Below are 24,827 nucleotides of genomic sequence, written 5' to 3'. Positions count from 1 at the left end.
TTCCATTGGAAATGTGCCAAAACTTTAGTTTAATGAATTTCATTGGAAATTTGCCAATATAAAATAATGCATTGGAGTTATCTTTCTTTGTCCAGAATAGTAGTTAAATCAACTTAAATCATGACTGTATGACATTTTATATTTTATGTTGTATTTAATGAGTAGTTATTGTTGAAAACTCCATAAGAAATTTGAATTGAGATCATTTTTGGAATAAGGGAAATGGGGAGGTGAAAAAAATTGGTGGGGTTCAATTTTTCTTATTTCAGATTTCAGAAATGAAAAAGAAAATTTCTTCAAATATCAAAGGATTCATATTCAACAGCATACTGAATTGCTCAAAAGCAAAAAAAAAACATTTTAAGTTCATTAGACCACATTCATTCTGTGTCAGAAACCTATGCTGTGTCAACTATTTAATTACAATCCAAATTCAGAGCTGTATCCAGTTTGAATGTTGTGTCCATACTAGCCCCAACCGTTCAGGGTTCAACCTCTGTGGTCGTATAAAGCTGTGCCTTGTGGAGCTTCTGGTTAAACTCCTGTAATGAGCTCTTTTAAGTCTTTTGACAAAAAAATCCACATTGAAGTGGCTCATAGCTGATATTTTATAGCATCAATATGCAGAATGAAAACTTAATAATAAGTTATTGGTATGCATTTCCCCAGTTGAAACACTTTTCTTAGCTTGTTTCTTGTTAGGATTTCTGAGATCTAGAGTAACAGCTTACAACATGTACAAGGAATCTACTGAAAAAAAAGATATTGAGACTTGGCTAGCTGTTACAGACTGTATATAAGAAAGAAGATGTGGTATGATTGCCAATGAGACAAGGGATAACAGCTATAGGTCACCATACAGCCTTCAACAATGAGCAAAGACCATACCCCATAGTCAGCTATAACAGGTCCAAAAATCACAAATGTTAAACAATTGAAGCTAGAAAAAATAAAGGCCTAATTTGTGTACATATGACTACATATATATGCCAACAGTACATTTCTTTTAAGACCAAAACAACCACAGTATGATTTATGACAAGGCTCTGTGTTGAAGAGCGTACTTTGACCTATAATGGTCTACTTTTACAAATTGTGACTTGGATGGAGAGTTGTGTCATTGGCACTCATACCTTAACTTGTAGCCAGACAAGCATATGTATTAAATGTTGTTTTGTATTTTCAATTACATTTAAGATCAATGTGATAGGACACTGTTTAGAACAAGTGAAACATCAGAAATAACAGATCATTTATTTGCGCTCAATCGAAGTTAAACTGCTAGGTCTTCTCTGTTAGCTTGTCAATGTTTGTATCTTTCCATTTAAGTTGCATTATTTCTCTGGGAACACCTGTAATAATAAAGAAATATCAGTACCGTACATAAAATCCAATAACCATTTTTAAACTTTTTCTCTCAAATTTTGATGACACTTTGTCAACGACTTTTTTCTCTGATAATATAGAAGTTGTAGTTCAAAGATTGGTGACACATATGATGACAATGCTTAAAAACAAATCACAAATTTTAAAACTGGAAAAACTTCATAAAGCATTAACTTGATGATTAAGTTCGAATTATTTCATCTAAAAAAAATATAGTGCAAATCTGCCACATACTCAATTGTATTTAACTTATTCATATTTGTAGCTTCAATTTAAAAGAAACTAAATTAATTTACATCTTTGAACATGCATGTTTTATTTTCTTGCTTTGCTGTGAAAATTTCAGAAATAAAAAAATATCAAATATTCTTTATGTCTCTGTATTAAGCAAATTGTGTCTAATTACCTGCTTCTATAGTTTTACATATCTTGCAGGAAAACTGACCCTTCTTATTGGTAAAATCTTCAAATAGTCCTGTACCTCCTCCTACTCCAAAGTAATTCGACTTTGCTGCTAAATATCTGATTACTGTGTCAAGGTCATCTTTGTAATTTTTAAAATTTCATAAGAGACCGTGTTTTATAGTCTTCATTCTATGTATAATCAAAGAGCAAAACTATATGTTATTAAACTAGGATAATATGTTTTAATTATCACAGAAATTCAATAAATAGATAGTGTAACAGTGTTTTGCTAGTAATTTTTCATATTTCAAGTTTCTTCCTATTGAAAGTTATTTTCAAGATAAAGAATGAAGCCCATTAAATGTTTCTAGATAATGGACAAAAAAAAAAAATTTGAAAACAATAAATTTGGGATATTTTCTTTGGGCATGGTAAGCTAAAAAGAAGATAACAAAATGCATCATTGTTAAGGCTCCTACATGAGTTATACAATATATTGGTGCTGTCATGCAAAGGATACATAGTTCCATGTTTATCAAGTTGACTTGTGAATACATCATGTAGTTTCTGGTAATTATCTGGATTATAGATGGTTTCTGCAGTTAGTATGATATCATACCTGAAAATAAAGAAGGTTTATGTAGATAAATAAATCAATCTATTTCTTGTCTATATGTTATTGTTTATACTGATATTGTTTGTATGCTAGACGCCCTCCTGGTGCCCTTATTTGGCAAATACAATGATCTATTCTAATCTGTTCTACAGCAGTGATTTTATGAACAGAGGTTCATGAGTATAATAATATTGATAAGATGCCTGTAATTCTTATGTTCAAAAACTTACTTTGGAAAATGGCTCATTTTAATATCATCAAGTGATACTTGTTACTGAAATTTTACTTGTCCTGAGCAACATTGGTGCCACTAGTGGAACAGACAATACATAAGCTTCAAGGGAATATAATTGGCACTGCATAAGCTTCAGGGGCAAATAAGTTCATTAGTTTTATTTGGGTTGATGTTACTCAATCATCAGTTTAATGCTTTATTGGGATTTTTTCATCTATTACCTTTCATCTTTAGTGTTGTCCTTTTTCAACTTATTCTTAGTTGTGTTTTATTCTATTTTTTTTTATTGAAGTTTTGAAGATATTAATTAGAAGAAGACTAAAACAAAAAAGCCATTATTTTAACCAAGCAATTTACCTTTGCTTCTTATCTATTTTGTCTGAAAACTGCGACCAATCACCAGAGAAATATCTACATGTACATCTAACATCCTCATCCATATTGAGTTGTGTAACATTTGGTATTGTGTATTCTTTTAAAACTTCTTCATTCTGAAATTACAGTTTGACCACAATAATAGCAAAAACAAAATCAAAGAAATTGTGAAACATATATTCTACACATCAATACTTTATATATTTTTGTGATTGTAGCCTAGTGAACATTCTGATGTTCCCTCTGGTATCATTCATAATCTAAAAAATGAATGAAGAATGTGTCCATAGCACACAGCTGTCGTGCTTGCTTGTCAATATACAGCAAATTCTGAAATTTTTCAATTGACAAAGGGGGAAATAACCCAAGAACTGCCTAATGGTCAATAAAACTGCCTATTTTCAATGGACAAAGGGACATAACTCAAGAACTGCCTAAGGATGCTGAAACTGACAATTTTTTTCATTTATAAAGGGACATAACTTGAGAGCAATGAAAGTGACACCACACAAATTCAAACTTGATCTGTGTATGTTGGTAATAATCATTGTGTAGATCTTTCATAACATTTAGTACGGCAAACTCAGGTTAAAGATCTTAAACTTGTTTTGAAGCATAAGGATGTACAGAAGGACAAGGGCCCATCTTATAAATGCCCCTTCCGTCGCTGTGGGGGCATAATAAAAAAGTTTCCCTCTAATAGCTTTTGATCTATTCTGACCAAAACATGTCAAAACCATCCTTTTGGATTTCAGGATGTTTTATTTATGTTAAAAGGTTCATAATGACCACCTGTAGTATATATACTATAATGAATCAAACACAGCAACACAATTTTGGGAAAATAATACATGAAAAATGTTGAAATATTGTAGTAGTTTTTTTTTCCAAATTTAAATACGAGTCTTAGTCATGAAGCCGATAAATATAATGATTTTTTTTCTATAAAACATTTTGAAAGTACTCAGTTTACTTACATAATCTTGGAAATGTACCACTTTAGCACCACATACCATTGCACATATCCCTGGAATACCTGCTCCAGATCCTAACTAAAATAGAAATCAGAGGATAACAATGTGATGCATAATACCTTATCACTAATACAATGTAAGTTATATAGGCTTACTGATAGTTTAAAGGAATTTTATAGCAACAGGTTTACTTTCAAGGAAAAAATAAATAGTAAGGCTTTTGGCTGTATCATTTGAGTAACTGTTTTGTTGATTGTTTATTCCAATCATTTTAGTTTCTGGCCTTTTCATAAATGAGCATCAGGTAAACAGCCTAATACCTTAAATAATTGCTCTAACTTTTATTCTAGAAATGATGTTATTTTTTAAAAATAGAAGAGCTTTTAATGTATACTGTGCAAGGACTGTGAAGGTTCAAGCAATGGAATACAGCAACTGAGCTAGATGCATGATCTGTGTATAATATTAGACTATGTTACATGTATTTCTGTCCTAATAAATGAGAGGGAAAAAACACTTAGAATGAAATTCAAAACAGTGTGGCTGTGGCCATTGATTGACACATCAAATTCATCCATTGACTGGGACAATTTAGGTGAACGTTTGTATGTAACGACCACTGCTCACTATGTACTTTTTAAAGACACTTAAACTATGGGGTCACCAAAGGTTCTCAACACCTTAATAAAGTAATTCGAAAAATTAATCAGAAATAAAACGATGTTTTGATTTATATCAATTATATAAATCAAAACATAAAGGTTATTCCTGATTAATTTTTGGAATTATTTTATAATTAAAGGCGTTAAGAAACCTTTGGTGACCCCACAGTTTAAATGTCTATCGTAGGTACGTCGTGAACAGTGGTCGTTACAGACAAACGTTCACGTAAATTGTCCCAGTCAATGGATGAATTTAATGTGTCAATCAATGGCCACAGCCACACTGTTTTGAATTTCATTCTAATTAACAACAACAACAATACTTTATTTTAAGAGGGTTACACAGCTAGCTATATAACTAATCTTCCCTGAGGCCCTCATCATGAAAATCAAACAAAATGCAAACATATACATTAGTATAACCAGATGCTCCGCAGGGCTCAGCTTTATACAACCGCAGAGGTTGAACCCTGAACGGTTGGGGCAAGTATGGACACAACATTCAAGCTGGATTCAGCTCTAAATTTGGATTGTGATTAAATAGTTGACACAGCATAGGTTTCTGACACAGAATGAATGTGGTCTAATGAACTTAAAATATTTTTTTTGCCTTTGAGCAATTCACTATGCTGTTGAATATTAATCCTCTCAAAAAAATGTTTGAAGAAATTTTCTTTTTATTTATGAAATCTGAAATGAGAAAAATTTACCCCCCCCCCCCCATTTATTTTTTCACATCCCCCTTTCCCTTTTTCCAAAACTGATCTCAATTCAAATTTCTAATGGAGTTTGCAACAATACTCATTCAATTACATCATAAAATATTGAAATGTAAAATAAAGTGCTTGTAATCACTGAATGGTAAAGATTGTTTTAATTTATCAGTTGGTAGTAAAAGTGAATATACATTGTATATTGTATAAAACAATGATTTAAGTTGATTCAACTACTATTCTGGACAAAGAAAGATAACTCCAATTGAAAATTTCTTGCTATTGCACAATATTGTGCAATTAGATATTTCTTGCTATTGCGCAATACTGTGCAATTGAAAATATTTGCTATTGCACAATACTGTGCAATTGAAGATTTTTTGCTATTGCGCAATACTGTGCAATTGAAAATTTCTTGCTATTGCACAATACTGTGCAATTGAAGATTTCTTGCTATTGCTGAATACTATGCAATTGAAAATTTCTTGCTATTGCACAATACTTAATATAATAATTTTGGATCCTGATTTGAACCAACTTGAAAACTGGGCCCATAATCAAAAATCTAAGTACATGTTTAGATTCAGCATATCAAAAAAGCCCAGAATTTAATTTTTGTTAAAATCAAACTTAGTTTAATTTTGGACCCTTTGGACTTTAATGTAGACCAATTTGAAAATGGGACCAAAATTTAAGAATCTACATACACAGTTAGATTTGGCATATCAAAGAACCCCAATTATTCAATTTTTGATGAAATCAAACAAAGTTTAATTTTGGACCCCGATTTGGACCAACTTGAAAACTGGGCCAATAATCAAAAATCTAAGTACATTTTCAAGGAACCCCAAGGATTCATTTTTTGTTAAAATCAAACTAAGTTTAATTTTGGACCCTTTGAACCTTAATGAAGACCAATTTGAAAACGGGACCAAAAATTAAGAATCTACATACACAGTTAGATTCGGCATATCAAAGAACCCCAATTATTCAATTTTTGATGAAATCAAACAAAGTTCATTTTTGGACCCTTGGGCCCCTTATTCCTAAACTGTTGGGACCAAAACTCCCAAAATCAAACCCAACCTTCCTGTTATGGTCATAAACCTTGTGTTTAAATTTCATAGATTTCTATTTACTTATACTAAAGTTATGGTGCGAAAACCAAGAATAATGCTTATTTTGGCCCATTTTTAGCCCCTAATTCCTAAACTGTTGGGACCTCAACTCCCAAAATCAATCCCAACCTTGCTTTTATGGTCATAAACCTTGTGTTAAAATTTCATAGATTTCTATTCACTTTTACTAAAGTTAGAGTGCGAAAACTAAAAGTATTCGGACAATGACGACGCCAAAGTGATCCGACGAAAAAATTTTCAATTTTTGGGGCGTATAAAAAGTCAAGTATGATAATAACGTTCAATACAGCTTGATAAAATGTGATGAATAAATAAACATAATGACATAATCAGTTTTTAATATTATTTATACAGCTAGTTTGATTTCAATAAATGATCTGTTATTTTGTATTTCAAAGAATTAACAGTTGTGATATTTCTTAACGATATTGGCAAATTATTCCACAAGAATGGTCCAGAATACATAAAAGATTTTTTGAACAATTCTGTTTTTGGTTTAGGGAGTATGAGGTTTCCTTGAACAGCATTTATCAAGGAGTATGGATTTCTTTCCAAAACATACAGAAACGTGTAAGTAAGATATGATTGGGCATCATTTTTAATGCACTTAAATGTCATCTCAAACTTGTGATATTTTGTTCTCTGTTCATCTGTCATCCAGTTTAAGCGTTTGAATAAGGGCTCAGAAGGACTGAAAGGGTCTGTTTCTAGTATTAATCTAGCAGCTCTCTTTCGTAATTTTTATATCATATTTAAACCCTCACTGCTACAACAACTCCACAATATACAACAATAATCAATTAGTGGCAAGATATAACCATTATAGAATAATTTTCTGCAGTCTAGATTTAGAAATTTCTTAAATCTTTAATAGTAGATATAGACTAGATGAAATTTTTGAGCAGATCACATCAATTTGGTTTGTCCATGTGAGGGAAGGGTCAATTTTAATGCCAAAAAGACTTTCGCATGTGGAAGATTGTATCACATTGATGAACATATTGTTATCATTGCACCATTCCTCTACACCATGTAAATCTTCTTGTACCTTTGACTGTAGAGTTTGATAACAATTACCAGAAAGATGTAAAGTTGAATCATCAGCATATAAATCAGTCCAACAATTTTTCATATAGATAGGAAGGTTGTTTAAGTATAATTATAATATAGCACAGAAACTTTGTTTTTTATCAAATGTGTATAAATGTATGTACATGAGTACAGTCATACTTTGTAACGTTACCTCAAGAACCATTTTATCTGTGAAATCTACTTCCTTGGCTATGTATGAAGCAAGATCTATTCCACATTCCCACACAGTCAACCCACCTACAAACAAATAATACTGATAGTTAAAAAAATTAACTACTATACATGTATAAGGTATCATATATCAGTCTTCTTTACAAAGGCTTTATCAACTCTGGCTTTCATATCATACATTTGAAAATAGGAAATAGCACTGCTCCTCCAAACTATCAAAAACCTATACATAGCTTCAACTTTGGCAAAATTATCCAATTGCAGCATTTTGAAACTTAACATGCTTAAAGAATCAATTAAAAAATTGAAAACAACACGTTTAATAATTTCTTGCGTCTGGAGCACTTTTCTGGATTTACCTTCATCAAGAACGCTCAAAGCCAAACATTTGAAATCCGAAGATGTACAAGTACCGAAACCATTGAAGAGCTATACGTCAAAAATACTTGAAGTAAATAGGCAAATTCATCTAAAGCCAACTTTGCCTGAGGGAGTTGAAACCTTAGTTTCTTAATAATTTCAAAATTTTTAATTGGCAATCTGTCACATGCCTATATCTTCTATAATTTCTATTCTATGTAATGATTAAGACTGTACCATCTTTGGCTCAAGTTAAAATTATGCCAATAACTTTAATAGCAAATCATTTTGTTTTAGTTTGATTTCTTTGCCACTAAACCAGAATTTATACATGTCTCAAACTGGGTTCATGGATGGAGATAACAATTCACTTCATATCATTCTAAAAGAAAATCAACTTTAGGCACTTTCTTATGGTGGGTGGGTGGAAAATTTTATTTTAAAAAGTAATTTTAGAAGACTATTTGTAATCACAGTGCCCAATGGTGAACTCAGCTTAAATAAAAGAACAACTTTGTCTATGAGTTTCAGAAAATTTGGATGAGGAAAACTTAATTTACAGTAAGGAATAATTACATTAGATGTATGTTTTATTATAATACTTTATTCTGATTGGGTAACTGCACATCACATGTTATTCCATAAGCAATTGCATTAGAATAAAATTTATCATTCATGATGACACAAGGTCCCACAATAAAGTGCACATGTGAATTAAATAAAACTTGATAAAAATCGTGTTTGCATGATCCTAGACATATTTAGAATAAAGCGCTTTCACGCTTTATACAAAATGTACTTCGGTCAACGCTTTTACACCACAATAAATTTACAAAAAGAAGCATTCAATTCTTAAAACAAAAATATTCCAATCTTCCAAGTTACATATAAAATGGGCATAATTCAAGAACGGTAAGTTACCTTCATACACATTTGGAACTAAGTCAGAATGACAACTGGTTGCTTTGACAACAGATGATGAGTCATCTTTATCTTTCTTCAGAATCTCCTCGATTGCTCCTGCATCATAGCAAGACACAGTAATATTATCTGTCAGCTGATATGTGTTCACTTCTAAATCATATGGATAGTCAGTCTGTATAAACAGAAGAGTTTTTAGAATAGAGTGCTTCTCATTATAATTTTCTTGGGCTGTAAAACGTTGACCTAAGCACATTTTCTATTCCACGTTTCATATTAAAAATGTATGCTTGATCAAGGCTTTTACAATCCTTTAAAATTATTAAAATAGCATTTAATTTTTATAATTATATTTTAAGCTACAACTATGATAATGAAATGAAGTGTTATATCAAGCTTTGTGATTGTAATTTATGCATTCTGTATGTGCCTGTCCAAAGTCAGGAGTCTGAAATTCAGTGGTTGTCTTAATTTAATGTTTGAAATGTTTCCTTCTATTTTATGTTGTTTTATTATAAATCTGGTCATTCATGTCATTTGAATTTTTCAATTGAATAGTTCAAAATCTTGTCATGTTGGGATCTTTTTAGCTTACATACCTTACATCCATGTCAGTTTGTCTCTGATAGATGTATTACTTATTGGCATTAATACAACATCTCTCTAAATTTTACATCTAAAGTAAATCTAAAAAACTCTTACAATTTGTTCTGTCATAAGGATACTTTTAATTTTTAGTTAGGGTAAAAACAGTAGCAACGCTTACTATTTATTTGTTTTGCTCAACTTGATAATATGTATAGCTTTTTTATTAATCTTAAATGAAAATGAAAACAATTTTCATCATAGAAATTAAGTCTTTAATTACGCAGGGATATAAACCTGCTATATTTTCATAAAACAAAAGAATACAATGAAGACAGTTCTACATTTGTAATAAAATAGTAAAAATAAAATGTACCTTGCAGTCTTCAACTGTTATTTCTTTAAATTCAGTCACAAATTGCTCCAATTTCCTTTTCTTGCTTACAGGAGCTGTGAAAAAATAAATATTAAGGAATTTTCTAATGTTTATAATTACATGTGTAATTATATACAGTCATGACAGTATAGACAATATTTATTATGCATTTATATGTAGAAGAAAAATGGGTAGCTGCTTATTTCCTTAGTTAAGAGGCTATACAACCATCATTACCAAAACAGCTGTTGGACGTCAGAGTAATCTTGGATTTATAGTACAACATGTGTCGATCACTACTTGTATAAGGGTACAGGAAAATGCTGATCCTATCAGCAATGATCAGTATAGAATTTGATGGTCAATAGTATTATTCATCATACCAGCTTTTTGTCAACCCTGGTCAACATGATACAACTGAATGGTATACAAATTATTAATTGTTTCTAGGTTATATAATGTCCAGTCGCAAATGTTTCATGAACATATAATGAAAACAATGGTTGGTAAATTCTGTAGGTTGACTATTCTAGCAGTTGTATTCTAAAATGCATATTTTTATCTCTCAAAAAGTATTTAAAACCGTAGAAACTTGCATTTGTTCCCAGAACGATATTTATTAAGTTGGGGAACTATTTAGTCCTATAATATAAGACATGTAAGACGCTGCAGGTTGATATCATTTACATTCAACGTTTTTAATCGGATATTTTTTTTACTATCAATGTTGAACTGCGGTTCAACATGCGGTTCAACATTGATAGTAATAAAAAAATATCCAATAAAAAATGTGGTTCAACATTGATAGTAACAAAAAATATCCGATAAAAAACATTGAATGTAAATGATATGAACCTGCAGCGTCTTATATTATAGCACTAGGGAACTATTTTGTTTGAATTTTGACTTCTGCCACAGGTATTTGGGGCATGGACCCCCCCTTTTTTGGACCTCACAAAAAAGAAAATGTTTGGTGTTTTTTATTTATTTACAATTTTCTACAATGTATAAACATAGTCTTAACAATCCATTGCTAGTCGATTACAATACCTTTTTTACTATTCATACGAGCCACAAGTGAACTTCTTTTTTCACTTGGAGCTCTTATGGATAGTAAAAAAGGTATTGTAATCGACTAGCAATGGATTGTTAAGACTTGATATATGTTTATACATTTTTACATTGTAGAAAATTTTGATATATGTTTATACATTGTAGAAAATTGTAAATAAAAAAACACCAAACATTTTTTTTAGTGAGGTCCAAAAAAGGGGGGTCCTAGTCCGAAGTAAGGCGTCAAAGAAAAAAAATATAATAGCCTTTCAAGACGTCATAATTATTTGGACTAGGGGGTCCATAATATGGAACGCCATGACTGCCTTATGTTAATGATCAGCATTATATGCAGTGCTCACACCATTATATTAAGTGCTCACAACATTATATTAAGTGCTTACAACATTATATTAAGTGCTCACACCATTATATGCAGTGCTCACACCATTATATTAAGTGCTCACAACATTATATTAAGTGCTCACACCATTATATGCAGTGCTCACACCATTATATTAAGTGCTCACAACATTATATTAAGTGCTCACAACATTATATGCAGTGCTCACACCATTATATTAAGTGCTCACAACATTATATTAAGGGCTCACAACATTATATTAAGTGATCACACCATTATATGCAGTGCTCACATCATTATATTAAGTGCTCACAACATTATATTATGTGCTCACAACATTATATTAAGTGCTCTCAACATTATATGCAGTGGTCAAAGCATTATATGAAGTGGTCAAAACATTATATGCAGTGGTTACAACATTATATGAAGTGATCACAACATTATATGAAGTGATCACAACATTATATGAAGTGCTCACAACACTATACGTTTTTGTTGTATGATGAGATTGTTGTATGATGAGATTGATGTATGATGAGATCATTCGGTAAACATCGTTTTTTAGCGGAAATTACCGAATCCATAATTTGTAAATTACGGTAATGCCCAGCAAACAAATTTAAACAGTTATTAAAGTCATGTGATCATAAGGCAGTATACAATATTTAAAACTGATTGAAATAAGTAAGGAAAAGATGAAACTAAGAAGTGAATGATTAAAGTAGTTCTGTTCGTCGTAAGAAATACGAATGGCAAAATGTAAGTGAAATAATAAAAAGCTTATTTAATGAAATATCGAAGGGAAATTTGTATGACATATTCCTCGAGCTCATTTCCTACTGAAGAACTTTAGCAAGGTGCCACTTTATAGTCCGTACTCAGTTTAAAAAAAGCTTAATTACATTTTAAATAAAACAGTCAGCTTTCTATAACACATAAGCGTTATATTACGCTAGCTTATATATATGTCATGATTGAGTCATTTTTGGCATCCATTTTCAGAATTTGTTATTTCACATGAATAAGTATCTAACAGATATGGAAAATGCAGTTTAAAGCATTTCATAGTAGGTGTTTAACATAACTTTAGGCAGCAACCATTTAATTTTTTTTGGGGGGGTGGGGGGGGGGGCTATTGATTTTTATTTTTTTCGCGACAAGTCGAAAATATTTTTTTTAATTCAATTTTAGCATTACATATATTGGCAGCTAGGGGTGAATCAACCAAATTTTTTTTCTCAGAATCAAAAACAAATTATTTTTTTCTCCAAAAACTGGAAACACACTTTTTTTCAAAAAAATCCATAAATTTTACCCTTTCAAGACCCAATTTAACATTATTTTCATTTAAAGTTATCATTTCTTATGAAAACTGAGTTTGTGGGGATGAAAAACGTTTACTATGTTTGTTCGTCATTTTGCACGGTTAATATATATAAAAAAAAGTGGTATGCTTGATAATGAAACAACTTTCCACAAGAGACAAAATGACATCACAGAAATTAACAACTAAACGGCCACAGTACGGCCTTCGACAACGAGCAAAGCCCATACTGCATAGTCATGCAGCTATAGAAGGCCCCGAAATGATAAACGTAAAACATTCCTAATTTATGTACAAACAAACGATCGAAAAACTAACATGTATATAACACATTAACAAACGACAACCACTGAAATATAGGCACCTCCTGACTTGGGACAGCCACATATACAGAATGTGCGGCGGGTTTTAACATGTTAGCGGGATACCAACCCTCCGTCTAACCTGGGACAGTGGCGTAACAGAACAACATAAGAACGAACTATGAAAATCAGTTGTAAAAGGCTTAACTCATCAGATGGGTACAAATATAAATCCATCTACCACAAAATAGAGTAGACGTGGGCGGGTACTTCTATATCCCAACAACAAAAAGACACTATAAGTACTGATCTGAGAGTACTCGCAATTACTGACAGCTAGTTCAAAGCCACTAACAACTAATAAAAAAACATGCATCTAAGTTTTGCATTTAGGTAAAGATTGAAACAAACTGTGAGTAAAATAGAATGATTTACTATAATTGGATAGTAACGATTGTCCATGAAAAAGGAGTCATTTTCAATTTTCTTCAACTTTGTACTTGTTTGGATGTATAAATATTTTGATATGAGCGTCACTGGTGAGTCTTATGTAGACGAAACAAGCATTTGGAGTACTAAATTATAATCCTGGTACCTTTGATAACTACTTGACCTAAATTAATTCTGGTTAAGGTACATTAAGATACAAAATATAATCAACTACAAGTCATAGAAGAATAATATCTTTTAGATCGCACTTCTTTGATAACAATGGACCTCGAAAAAAGATTCAAATTTGTGTTTAGGTCCAGATGATAGCAACAACACAAAAAAGAGGAATGCTATTTGTTGCTGAGCACTTCTTTGATTTTATTTAAAGTCCACACAATTTGTTTTGTAACGGAAGCACAAAAAAAAGATACTCATTATTATATATAATTGTAATATAATTATATTAATGGAGAACTTCTAGTATTGTTTTACTGTGAATTCTTCTCGTTGTTGTGATTGGCGTTCTAATTCTTCTCACATACAAGCTTGTCTATAGTCTGAGGATTTCTGTTATTTTTGCTACCAATTTTTTTCCATATCCCATGTTAGGATCAATCTCAAAGGTTGAAAATTTCATATCTGAATATTTTTTTCGTTATCTGGAAAGTTACTTTTGACGGCGGATCTTGATTGTTTCTGTGGGGGCTTCTTTCTCATGGATAGGGATCACTCACGGGGAAAAAAATGGAAAATTGTCGAAACTAATTTGACTTTTATGTATAGCATAAAATCGAGAATGGAAATGGGGAATGTATCAAAGAGACCACAACCCGACTCCATAGAAAAAACAACGGCAGAAGGTCACCAACAGTTCTTCAATGTAAAGAGAAATTTCCGAACCCGGAGGCGTCCTTCAGCTGGCCCATAAACGAATATATATTAGTTCAGTGATAATGAACGCCATACTAATTTCCAAATTGTACACAAGAAACTAAAATTATAATAATATAAGAAAAACAAAGACCAGAGGCTCCTGACTTGGGACAGGCGCAAAAATGCGGCGTAGTCCGAATTATATTCTTAAAAGAATTTAAATTCACAAACTAGTTATTTTGCACCAAACATTAATAACTGTTTAAATTTGTTTGCTGGGAATTACCGTAATTTACAAATTATGGATTCGGTAATTTCCGCAAAAAAACGATGTTTACCGAATGATCTCATCATACATCAATCTCATCATACAACAATCTCATCATACAACAAAAAACGTATAATGTTGTGAGCACTTCATATAATGGTGTGAGCACTTAATATAATGTTGTGAGCACTTAATATAATGGTGTGAGCACTGCATATAATGTTGTGAGCACTTAATATAATGTTGTGAGCACTTAATATAATGGTGTGAACACTGCATATAATGGTGTGAGCACTTAATATAATGTTGTGAGCACTTAATATAATGTTGTGAGCACTTAATATAATGGTGTGAGCACTGCATATAATGCTGATCATTAACATAAGGCAGTCATGGCGTTCCATAGGTCCATGTGTCGGAAAATACGCGAAGTACAAACATTACGTTATGGTAACGTTGTTACCATACCGCTTTTACTCTGTGACGTTATATTATATGAGGGGGGGCAAGGGGTTTAACTGTTATGCTGTTATGGGGCAATTTAATTCTTTGTTATCTGTTATTTTGAAAATATATTTGCTGTTAGCTGTTATTGTCTTATTCTTTGTTAGCTGTTATTGGGCTATTAGTTTTTTTGTTATCTGTTATTGTGATAATGTATTTGCTGTTAACTGTTATTGAAAATTGGAATGTTAGGCAGCTAATAGCATTTTTTTTGACAGTCAATATTCGGTATAAATTAAAGATCATTGGACATTAATTGGGGTCTACCACTACTAATATGTTTGTCCCGTATTCAGAGAAGGATTCCATTAACATTTATCCATCACAGAAGTGAGGTCCAGGACAATTCAAGTATATCTTATGATTATCCTTTGTAATAAATTCCATTTTTTTATGAATGTGTATTTAGAATTATCTTAATTTTTTGTATGAGAATAATGTTCCTTGTTTCCTGTACGAACATATTAAATTAAAACAATTCTTAATATGACAAAAAGGAAAACATATGGCCAGGAATATCTGACAAGGATCTCAATTAAGAACTAGGTCATAACAACCAGTTAACCTTTTATATAATATGGTACATAGACTCAGCTCTGTGATTCTTTTCAAAGCAGAACCGAATGCATTGAACAATGAAAGTTCCAACCATGTACTTGGGTCCGAAGCTGCACATAACTCATTACAAACAAAGATTTCTTTCGTTTCAAGCCATTGTTTCCCTACTAAACTATGTATTCTACTTACTAGTACACTTGGTACATTCAAAAACCTCAGCTGATAAAAAATTGTTCAAATAAGGCCTTTGAAAATAGTGGAATAAATTGCTTTTGGAGTGTCAAAATTCGTTCGAAGTACTTGATAAATTACCTGCTTATAATTGGTGCTTTTGATTTTGCTACCCTATATACCACTTTGCCTCAGTCTTATTAAGAAAAATTCACACACCTCATTAAATGGTCATTTAGAAAAAGTCAGAATATTCAAACTCTTTTAGGTCATTTTTTGTATTAGCAACTAATGGAGCTTCAGTCAATATATATAAACAATACACCAACGTTTCATAAGAACTGCTGAAAGCAGTTTTGAGATATTTTTGAAAACTAGAAAATACCACCTTTTTCTAATGAATAAAATCATTTAACTCAATAACATAAAATCTAAAATTAATAAAAATCGAAAGGGAGTTTACAACAATAGATATAAACATTTCAGCAAAGTTTCATGAGAACTGCTGAAAACATTTTTGTGTTAATGTCTTAAAACTGGAAAATCCCCCCTTTTTAATTAATAAAACCCGTTAACTCGGAGACGTACAAGTGACCTCATGTTAATAGATATAAACAATTCACCAAAATTCCTTGCTTTGTGAAAACATTTTTGAGATATTATCAGAAAACTGAAAAAACACCAATTTTATTGAATAAAAACCCATTACCCAGAAACTTAAAATCTAAAATTTATAAAGAAAACAAAAAGGGAGCTGACGTCAATAGATGTAAACAATTTCCCAAAGTTTAATGCAAATTGGTTAAAGAGTTTTTGAGTTAATGTCCGACATGTTGACAACAGACGGTCAACAGTATAACATGATACGTTCCGTAAACGAGCGTATAAAAAATATTATAATATATTGAGTAGTAATTTAAACACATTCTAGATACATAAATTAATACTAAAAACATAGTCATAGAAAATGGAATGCATTACAAAGGATTATATCCGTAATAAGAAATACTGATTTGTCAAAGACCGAATTATTTTAATATTTCATTTACTGTTATCTGTTTTTGTCCATTTTAATTCCTTGTTATCTGTTATGAGCCAAATCAGTTTGCTGTTTTGCTGTTATTGGGACCCCCCTTGCCCCCCCTCTTATATGCATTAGCTATCACGACGATTAAACGTATAGAAAAACACAACGCATGATTTATTAAGATTCTTCAACATTTAATGGTGCCGTAACCTTTGGATATATATATGGATTCAAAGCTGAAATCAGTTCGTGCTGGACACAAAGGAGCCGTCACGAAGCTACTGGTGAAATTCGACGAGTTAAAGTCAAAAACAGACACAGAAGTTGACGAAGTGGAAGCCCTTGATGATGCCGTCACGCAGAAACAGAAAACATTGATTGACCTGAATAACAGACTTTTGGAACAGACATCGGAGGAAAATCTGGAGCAGGAAATCACCGACTCAGATGAGTATATGTACGAACTTGATTGTAAAATTAGACAAATTCGGAAATTTATTAAGTCCTTTGAAACAAATACTATAATTTCGCATGATACTGTTGGTCCTTCAACGAGCAGACTTAACCCAGACGCATATCATTTCACACCCGAAGCTGGAGTTGATATGAACAGATGTGCAATAGATTCTATGAACCAGCAGTATTCAATTAACGCCCCTGCAGCGCATATCCGTCCGTCAGAGAATGTCATGTTTCAAGTCCCGTCAGAACCGAGATCTTCAAAAACTAATTACCATAGGCTTCCAAAGTTAGACTTACCCTATTTTAATGGAGATATTCTCAAGTGGCAAACATTTTGGGATTGTTTCGAGTCATCTATACACTACAACGACACATTAACGCCAATCCAAAAGTTTAATTATCTCAAAGCCCAGCTAGAGGGAAGCGCCGCGCAAACAGTAGAGGGATTCGCTTTGACTAATAGTAACTACGAAACCGCAGTCAACCTTCTCAGAGATCGGTTCGGACAACCTAGCAAACTTATACATGCTTACATGAAAGCACTCATGAATTTACCCGCACCAACAAATGATGCTTTTAGCTGGAGGTCTTACGGAGACAGATTAGAATCATACGTACGAGGATTGGAGTCACTTGGTCAAACACCAGAGATGTATGGTTCGCTTTTGGTACCTGTAGTTTTGGACAAGTTACCGATTGACATAAGAAAATCTATTGCAAGAGAACACGGGAGAGATAATTTGATATTGCAAAATTTACGAAAATCAATAACTAAAGAGATTGAAATACTTGAGGCAGGACAGGGAGTCATGGAACCGGACAGATTGCACACCACAGCATTTTTCACAGGTACACAACCAAGATCACACAATAAAGGTAAATTAACTGACACACGGAAGAAGGTAAATACGCATACATGTATTTTTTGTTCAGGTGAGCACTATCCGACGGAGTGCTCTGAAGTAACAGACGCAAACGCTAGGAATCAAATTGTCAAACAGAAACAGTTATGCTTTAACTGTTTAGGGTCACACCGGATGGCCGCATGTAAGTCTACAAAACGGTGTAAAAATTGTAACGGAATGCATCATACAAGCATATGTAAAGGGAAAGAGGTCAATACAGGTACGAAGCAGGAGCCGAAAATACAACAGACAGCTATCAACGTGGTTGAAACAACAGACACAACTAGCGTATTGCATGCATCACAAGTAAGTCCCGACATTCTTCTAAAAACAGCAACTGCACCAGTTATATATAACGACGTAAAAATAGAATGTAACATCTTATTTGACGAAGGAGCGCAACGTACTTTTATCACTCAGAAATTAGCCGATAAACTAGAAATTAAAACAACGGGGAAAGTCAGCATTCAACTGTCTGCGTTCGGAGATTTATCTCAGAAAGTTCGTAACTTGGAAACTGCAACAATACAATTACAGACCAACACGGGAGAAAATGTGCGTATAAACACACTCATTGTACCGGAAATTGCCGTCCCGATTCATAACAGCATTTCACAGACTACAAGGAGCTTGCCACATTTGAGAGGACTTAAACTTGCACATTCTGTACACAGTGGAGAGCGTTTTGAGATCGATCTACTAATAGGCGCGGATTATTACTGGGAAATTATCGAGGACAAAATCATAAGAGGAAAAGGACCCACCGCTGTACAGTCAAAGATAGGATATTTGTTATCAGGACCAAGTATTGCAAATATCAGCCAGCATTCAAGATCTACAGTTCTTTTAAACATCATTTCATCCCATCAATTGGAGGAGACAGAGATTGAAAAGTTTTGGACACTTGAGTCAATAGGAATCAATACATGTGAAAACAAGGAGAACACCAACTTTTTACAGACATACCAGAACACAGCTATTGATTACGAGAATGGAAAGTACACGGCTAAGTTGCCTTGGAAACTTGACCACCCAGATTTGCCTTCAAATATGGCCATTGCTAAAGGTAGGACCGAGAATATCATTAGACGCCTTAACCGGGAACCGCACTTGCTACAAAAATACAGTGAAATAATCAATGACCAAGAAAAGAGAGGATTTATAGAGAGAGTTCCAGATACGGAAGATGATAACAACAAACATATGATTCACTACATTCCTCACCATCCTGTTAAAAAAGATTCCGAGACTACCCCCATTCGTATAGTGTACGACTGCAGTTGTAAACCACAGCAAGATTTAGCCAGCTTAAATGATTGCTTAATGTCAACGCCACCAAATCTAAATGACTTAACGAAATATTAATGCGATTCAGAATCGGAAAATATGGTATCAGTACAGATATTGAAAAGGCCTTTTTACAGATAGGACTTGACAAGAAGGATCGTGACGCTACACGTTTCTTTTGGTTAGCTGACCCCAAAGACCCACATGGCAATCTTACAACTTACAGGTTTAAATCGATATTGTTTGGCGCAACATGCTCACCATTTATTTTAAATGCCACTCTACTTAAGCACTTGGACGAAAATGAAAGTAGTATAACACAAACGATGAAAAGGGACTTATATGTAGACAATATACTGTCAAGCGTTGAGACTTATGACGAAGCCATTACATATTTCAAGGATGCGAGAAATGTCATGTCAAAGGGAGGATTCAATTTGCGTGCCAGAAGAAACATCCACGAATGGACTAAGAAATAAACTTTAATTGTGTTCAGTCAAGGTTAAGGAATTTGATTATTTAGTTGAGATGGACATTAACTTTAAATTTATTTATCTATATTGTGAATTTACATTTTTTAATTTTCGTTACATATTGCACTTTTGTCGGCCCCCAGAATGTCGGAAAATACGCGAAGTACAAACATTACGTTATGGTAACGTTGTTACCATACCGCTTTTACTCTGTGACGTTATATTATATGCATTAGCTATCACGACGATTAAACGTATAGAAAAACACAACGCATGATTTATTAAGATTCTTCAACACCATGCCCCAAATACCTGTGACTTCTGCAACAAATTTAAGGCCTGCTTGAGACAAATAAATTATCAGCGTTGGTAAACTATTGCTTTTAATATACCTTCCAATAGTATGTCGTCTGTATTATGATCATTATCTTCTGAGCCTTTTGGAAAGTTAAAACAAAAAGCCATTCAAAACAATATTTCTCAGTGTCAGTGTTTACAATTTTCAAAATGTAAACACAGCCACGTGCTTCCGGAGTTTTCTAAAACATAAAGCTGTACAATGTCAAACACGAACAAATTCCGGAAAGACTGAACCTATGTAAAATTTCCGCGTTTAATCAATCATTTTCTCCAATCCACTTCCATAATGGTTGCTAACGACACTGAAAACAATCTTGAATCATTAACCTACCTTTTTTTCAATCTTACAATGCAAGTATATCTACAGTACTACTAACAGACACTCAGTCTATACCTCAATATAATGTGTCACCGTGATATTTAAGGTATTATATTGGGGAACAAAATTCTGAGACAAGTGCCTGTGGTACTACTGCAACGTTTTGAACCTTTATCAACAGCTCAATAAGATACAACTGAGGCGGATTAAGAGCCACCCCTTTTTGTTGGAAAACATTGGTTGGTTATATAGGGAATCACTGAAACATCATGACTGGAACAGGCTCCTTTTAGACAGTTAAATATAGTGGGTTCCCAAGTTATGAAAAAATCTAGCTCCACCACTGTATCATGATTCATATGATTTATAGTAGCAGAGGTATATAATAATGTATGATTGTCTGATACCGTTATGATTAATTTAGTCAAAGGCATAACTCTTTTTTGAAATTATTCATCAGCAGTGATTAATTTAGTCAAACTTGTTTAATAAAGACATCGGTAATATATAACCTATGATTTAAGTTTCATAAAAAAAAATCTGGCATGCATTGAACACATAAGAGGGCTTACAATACAATTTTCCATATAAGGGGCATAGCCCTTTTATAATTATTGATCAGCACTGATTTTTGACCTCATTAAAGACATGGCTAATATTAAAGTTTCATAACAATATGGCAAGAGTTGTACAAATGAAAGCGCTGACGATGTAACTGATGTTTCCAAGGGGCATAACTCTTTAAAACAATAATGGATCGACACTGATCATATTCAAACTCGTCCAAAACATTGTTAATATAAACTTGCCTACATGAACATATTAGTTTCATAAAAATCTGGCAAGAATTTGACAAATGAGAGCACTAACAAGACCGGAAGGACCAAAAACAACAACTATGGAAAAAATTTAACAATTGTCATGATGATGGAAATTTTATGAAGTTGAATATTTTGGCCGTTTTTTTCAGTTGATTTCCATAGGCAATTTTGAGTCCCGGCTTTCCGACTGTTGAATAAGTCAAACTACTTTATTCTGGTCCATGCATTTGTCAATCTACCAAAATCACTCCGCTGTCAGCAATGAATAACTTCGTTAGCATGAGCGACCGACACCACGATACATCTGCAGATTTTTGTGAACTACATCATGATACATTTGTAGTTTGTCGTTCATCTTACAGATCGAGACTAGAGAATAAACATGCAAAACTTCATGCACAAGCAGTCAATAAACTCATTATCAACATCAATGTTAAAACTATGATCGTCGGACACACGTTTAAATTTCCTATAAAAGACTCATCAGTGACGAATCATCGGAATCGAAAAAGTTTAAAGGCTATAAGGATAAATAACGAAGTTTACGAGTTTCGAAGAACCAAAAGTTGGAAGGTTTATGTTAAATACAACTAAGATAATATATACCTGAATTAGAAAAGCCTTAGGCTTAATATATATCGAAAATTTCAAACGGTTTTGTAAATAGCTAATTTATAATTATGACCATATCAATGATCATTTACAGATGTGGCTGTACTGACTACTGGACTGGTGATACCCAAGGGGAGGAAATCTCCACTAGCAAACTTGCTATCGATCCAGTGGTTGTTAATAAACTTGTTATGATATTGTAATTATTATGTTTATTTATGTTGGCCTAATTTGTGTTGTATGGCCTGATAGTTGTTTACCAAATAATCTTATAACTGTGCAGTTTAGGAATCACTGGAACAATCACAGAATGATTGGAACTTTCTAGAATGACCCTTATAAAAGATGCGTAATTTAAACTTCTACGTTATTCCAGAAACTTCCGTTGTAACTTTCCAGGATTTTCCACAATGTTCCATTATAGAGTGTTCTAGAATTTTCCATTACAACAATATATATACAGACACTAAAGTTAAACTCTCATAATTAAACTTGGACATAGACATTGATAGACATTAGTATTCACAGCATTTGGATTGACACTTTTATTCTACAAACAACATCATACTGGATTGTGACCTTAGTAGTGAACATAATATTCAGATTGGATTCCGAAAGATTTCCGGATACAGATAAAGATAACAGATTGGACTCATATTTTGACAGTTAAGTTAACAGTAAATTTTGTGTAATACCTTTTGTAAACTTTTGTATAATAAATATTGTTAAATTTTACTATTGATTTGTGTCTTTTGTTGGCTACAATTTAAAGGCGATTTCTGGCCGTAACAGAAATTGGGGGCTCGTCCGGGATACTGAACATATTTTATTCAAAATTTGTTTAATATTTTTATTATAACTAGCCAACAAAATTCTACAAAATGGCATTTGATGCTGGTAAATTTTTGAAAACGCCAGACCTGGAGGGGTTTGATAATTTAAAGAAAGAGGAATTAGTGTTGCTTGCTAAGCATCTGAAATTAGATTTTAAAGTATCTATGAGAAAACAAATTATAAAAAATTTGGTTATAGACAAATTAGTTGACGCAGAAATTTTAGGTGAAGAGGCTCTTGAACTTAAGGTCGAAAATATTGACGCCTTTAAATTAAAACAGCTTGAATTAGAACATGAACTCAAATTAAAAGAACTAGAGATAAGAAAAAAAGATGAATTTAAATTAAAAGAACTGGAATTGAAGGAGATGGAAAAAAGAAAAGAAGATGAATTTAAATTAAAACAGGCAGAACTGGAAATGAAGGAAAGGTTAGAAATGGAGAAAAAAGAAAAAGAAGATGAATTTAAATTAAAAGAACTGGAAATGAAGGAGAGGGAGAAATTAAAAGAACTTGAAATGAGGGAAAGGCTAGAGATGGAGAAACTGAAAATTGAAATGGTCAAAGAAGAAAGCAACACTAAAGTTCACTCGAAATCAGATTATTTTGATGCAGCAAAAAACATACGTTTGGTTCCAAAATTTTGTGAAAAAACAGTTGATAAATATTTTCCACAGTTTGAGAAAATTGCTAACAATTTGAAATGGCCTATGCCGTATTGGACTACGATGCTGCAAAGTGTTTTTGAGGGGAAGGCCGCTGAAATATACTCCGCACTTCCATCAGAAAAAAGTTCTGATTATGACACGGTAAAACAGGAAGTTTTGAAAGCTTATGAGCTAGTACCAGAAGCATATAGACAGAAATTTAGATCTTATAAAAAGTTTGATTCACAAACATATGTGGAATTTGCTCGGGAAAAAGAAGATCTATTTGACAAATGGCTTACGTCAAAGAAAACAGATAACAATTTTGATAACCTAAGACAATTGATATTATTAGAAGAGTTCAAACTATGTGTTCATTTAGACTTAAAAACACATTTACACGACAAAACTGTTGAGTCGATACATGATGCAGCTGTCATTTCAGATAATTATACTCTTTCACATAAAAGAAGTTTCAAGGGTCAAAATGTCAATACTTCCAGTGGAAATTACAAAAATCAAAGCAATGAGCGTACTGATAGTAAGTCTGTTGCACAGAATAAGAGTCAGTCCAGTTATAATATGTCTAGTCCAAAATTTGATACTTTTGAGAAGAAGTCACTGACTTGTGCTTATTGTAAGAAGATTGGTCACCTGATGGCTGATTGTTTTAGACTCCAGAAGAAGAATGAACGAGATAATAAGCCGAAGACCAGTGCTTGTACGACACCTTATAATACCAGTACATTGGAATGCCCTGCGCGTCAGGCTTTTAAGTCTAGTTTTTGTGATTACATGGAGGAATATAAACCCTTTATGTCTGATGGGTTTATTTCTATTGTTGAGTTGATGATACCACTCTTCAGCCTATTAAGATTTTACGGGACACTGGAGCTTCTCAGACTTTATTGTTAGAAGGTGTGTTGCCTTTGTCCGAGAATACTTCTGTTGGTGCCTCCGTTTTGTTACAAGGTGTAGAGTTAGGTTGTATAGATGTTCCTCTCCATCGTATTTATCTGAAGTCAGATTTGATAACTGGACCAGTTGTTGTAGGTGTTCGTCCTAATCTCCCTGTTGAGGGTGTTACATTATTGCTAGGAAATGATCTAGCTAGGAACAAAGTGGTTGCTGAACCAATTGTTACCAGTGAACCGGTGGTGGATGTTAAATCACCTGAAGATGATGCTGAATTGTATCCAGCTTGTGTTGTTACTAGGG

At 32.8% G+C, this 24,827-nt stretch overlaps 1 protein-coding gene across 1 annotated transcript; it reads right to left on the bottom strand.

Moving 5' to 3' along the window:
* Positions 1-1,238: 1,238 nt before the first annotated feature.
* LOC143065112 (histidine protein methyltransferase 1 homolog) lies at positions 1,239-20,568 on the bottom strand. Its single transcript, XM_076238469.1, has 9 exons — positions 20,409-20,568; positions 10,011-10,084; positions 9,050-9,224; positions 7,749-7,834; positions 3,995-4,069; positions 3,000-3,133; positions 2,312-2,410; positions 1,793-1,908; positions 1,239-1,352 (listed from the first exon to the last, which is right to left on the bottom strand). Exons 1-9 carry the CDS (start codon positions 20,479-20,481, stop codon positions 1,282-1,284), a joined length of 903 nt encoding a protein of 300 aa, XP_076094584.1. The 5' UTR covers positions 20,482-20,568; the 3' UTR covers positions 1,239-1,281.
* Between the last annotated feature and the right edge of the window lie 4,259 nt (positions 20,569-24,827).

Source organism: Mytilus galloprovincialis, chromosome 2 (assembly GCF_965363235.1).
Source record: "Mytilus galloprovincialis chromosome 2, xbMytGall1.hap1.1, whole genome shotgun sequence".
NCBI lineage: Eukaryota > Metazoa > Mollusca > Bivalvia > Mytilida > Mytilidae > Mytilus > Mytilus galloprovincialis.
The sequence above is the reverse complement of the archived record's forward strand: the minus strand, read 5'-3'. Positions and strand labels throughout refer to the sequence as shown.

Bases quoted from the DNA above. Each gene is read 5' to 3' on its own strand.
- LOC143065112 (XM_076238469.1), bottom strand. From the start codon at position 20,481: ATGGCTTTTTGTTTTAACTTTCCAAAAGGCTCAGAAGATAATGATCAT. The intron at 7,835-9,049 runs GTAACTTACCGT...ATTTGTTTGTAG, and splicing joins AGTTCCAAATGTGTATGAAG to GTGGGTTGACTGTGTGGGAA. The intron at 1,353-1,792 runs GTAATTAGACAC...TTATTATTACAG, and splicing joins ATGTAAAACTATAGAAGCAG to GTGTTCCCAGAGAAATAATG.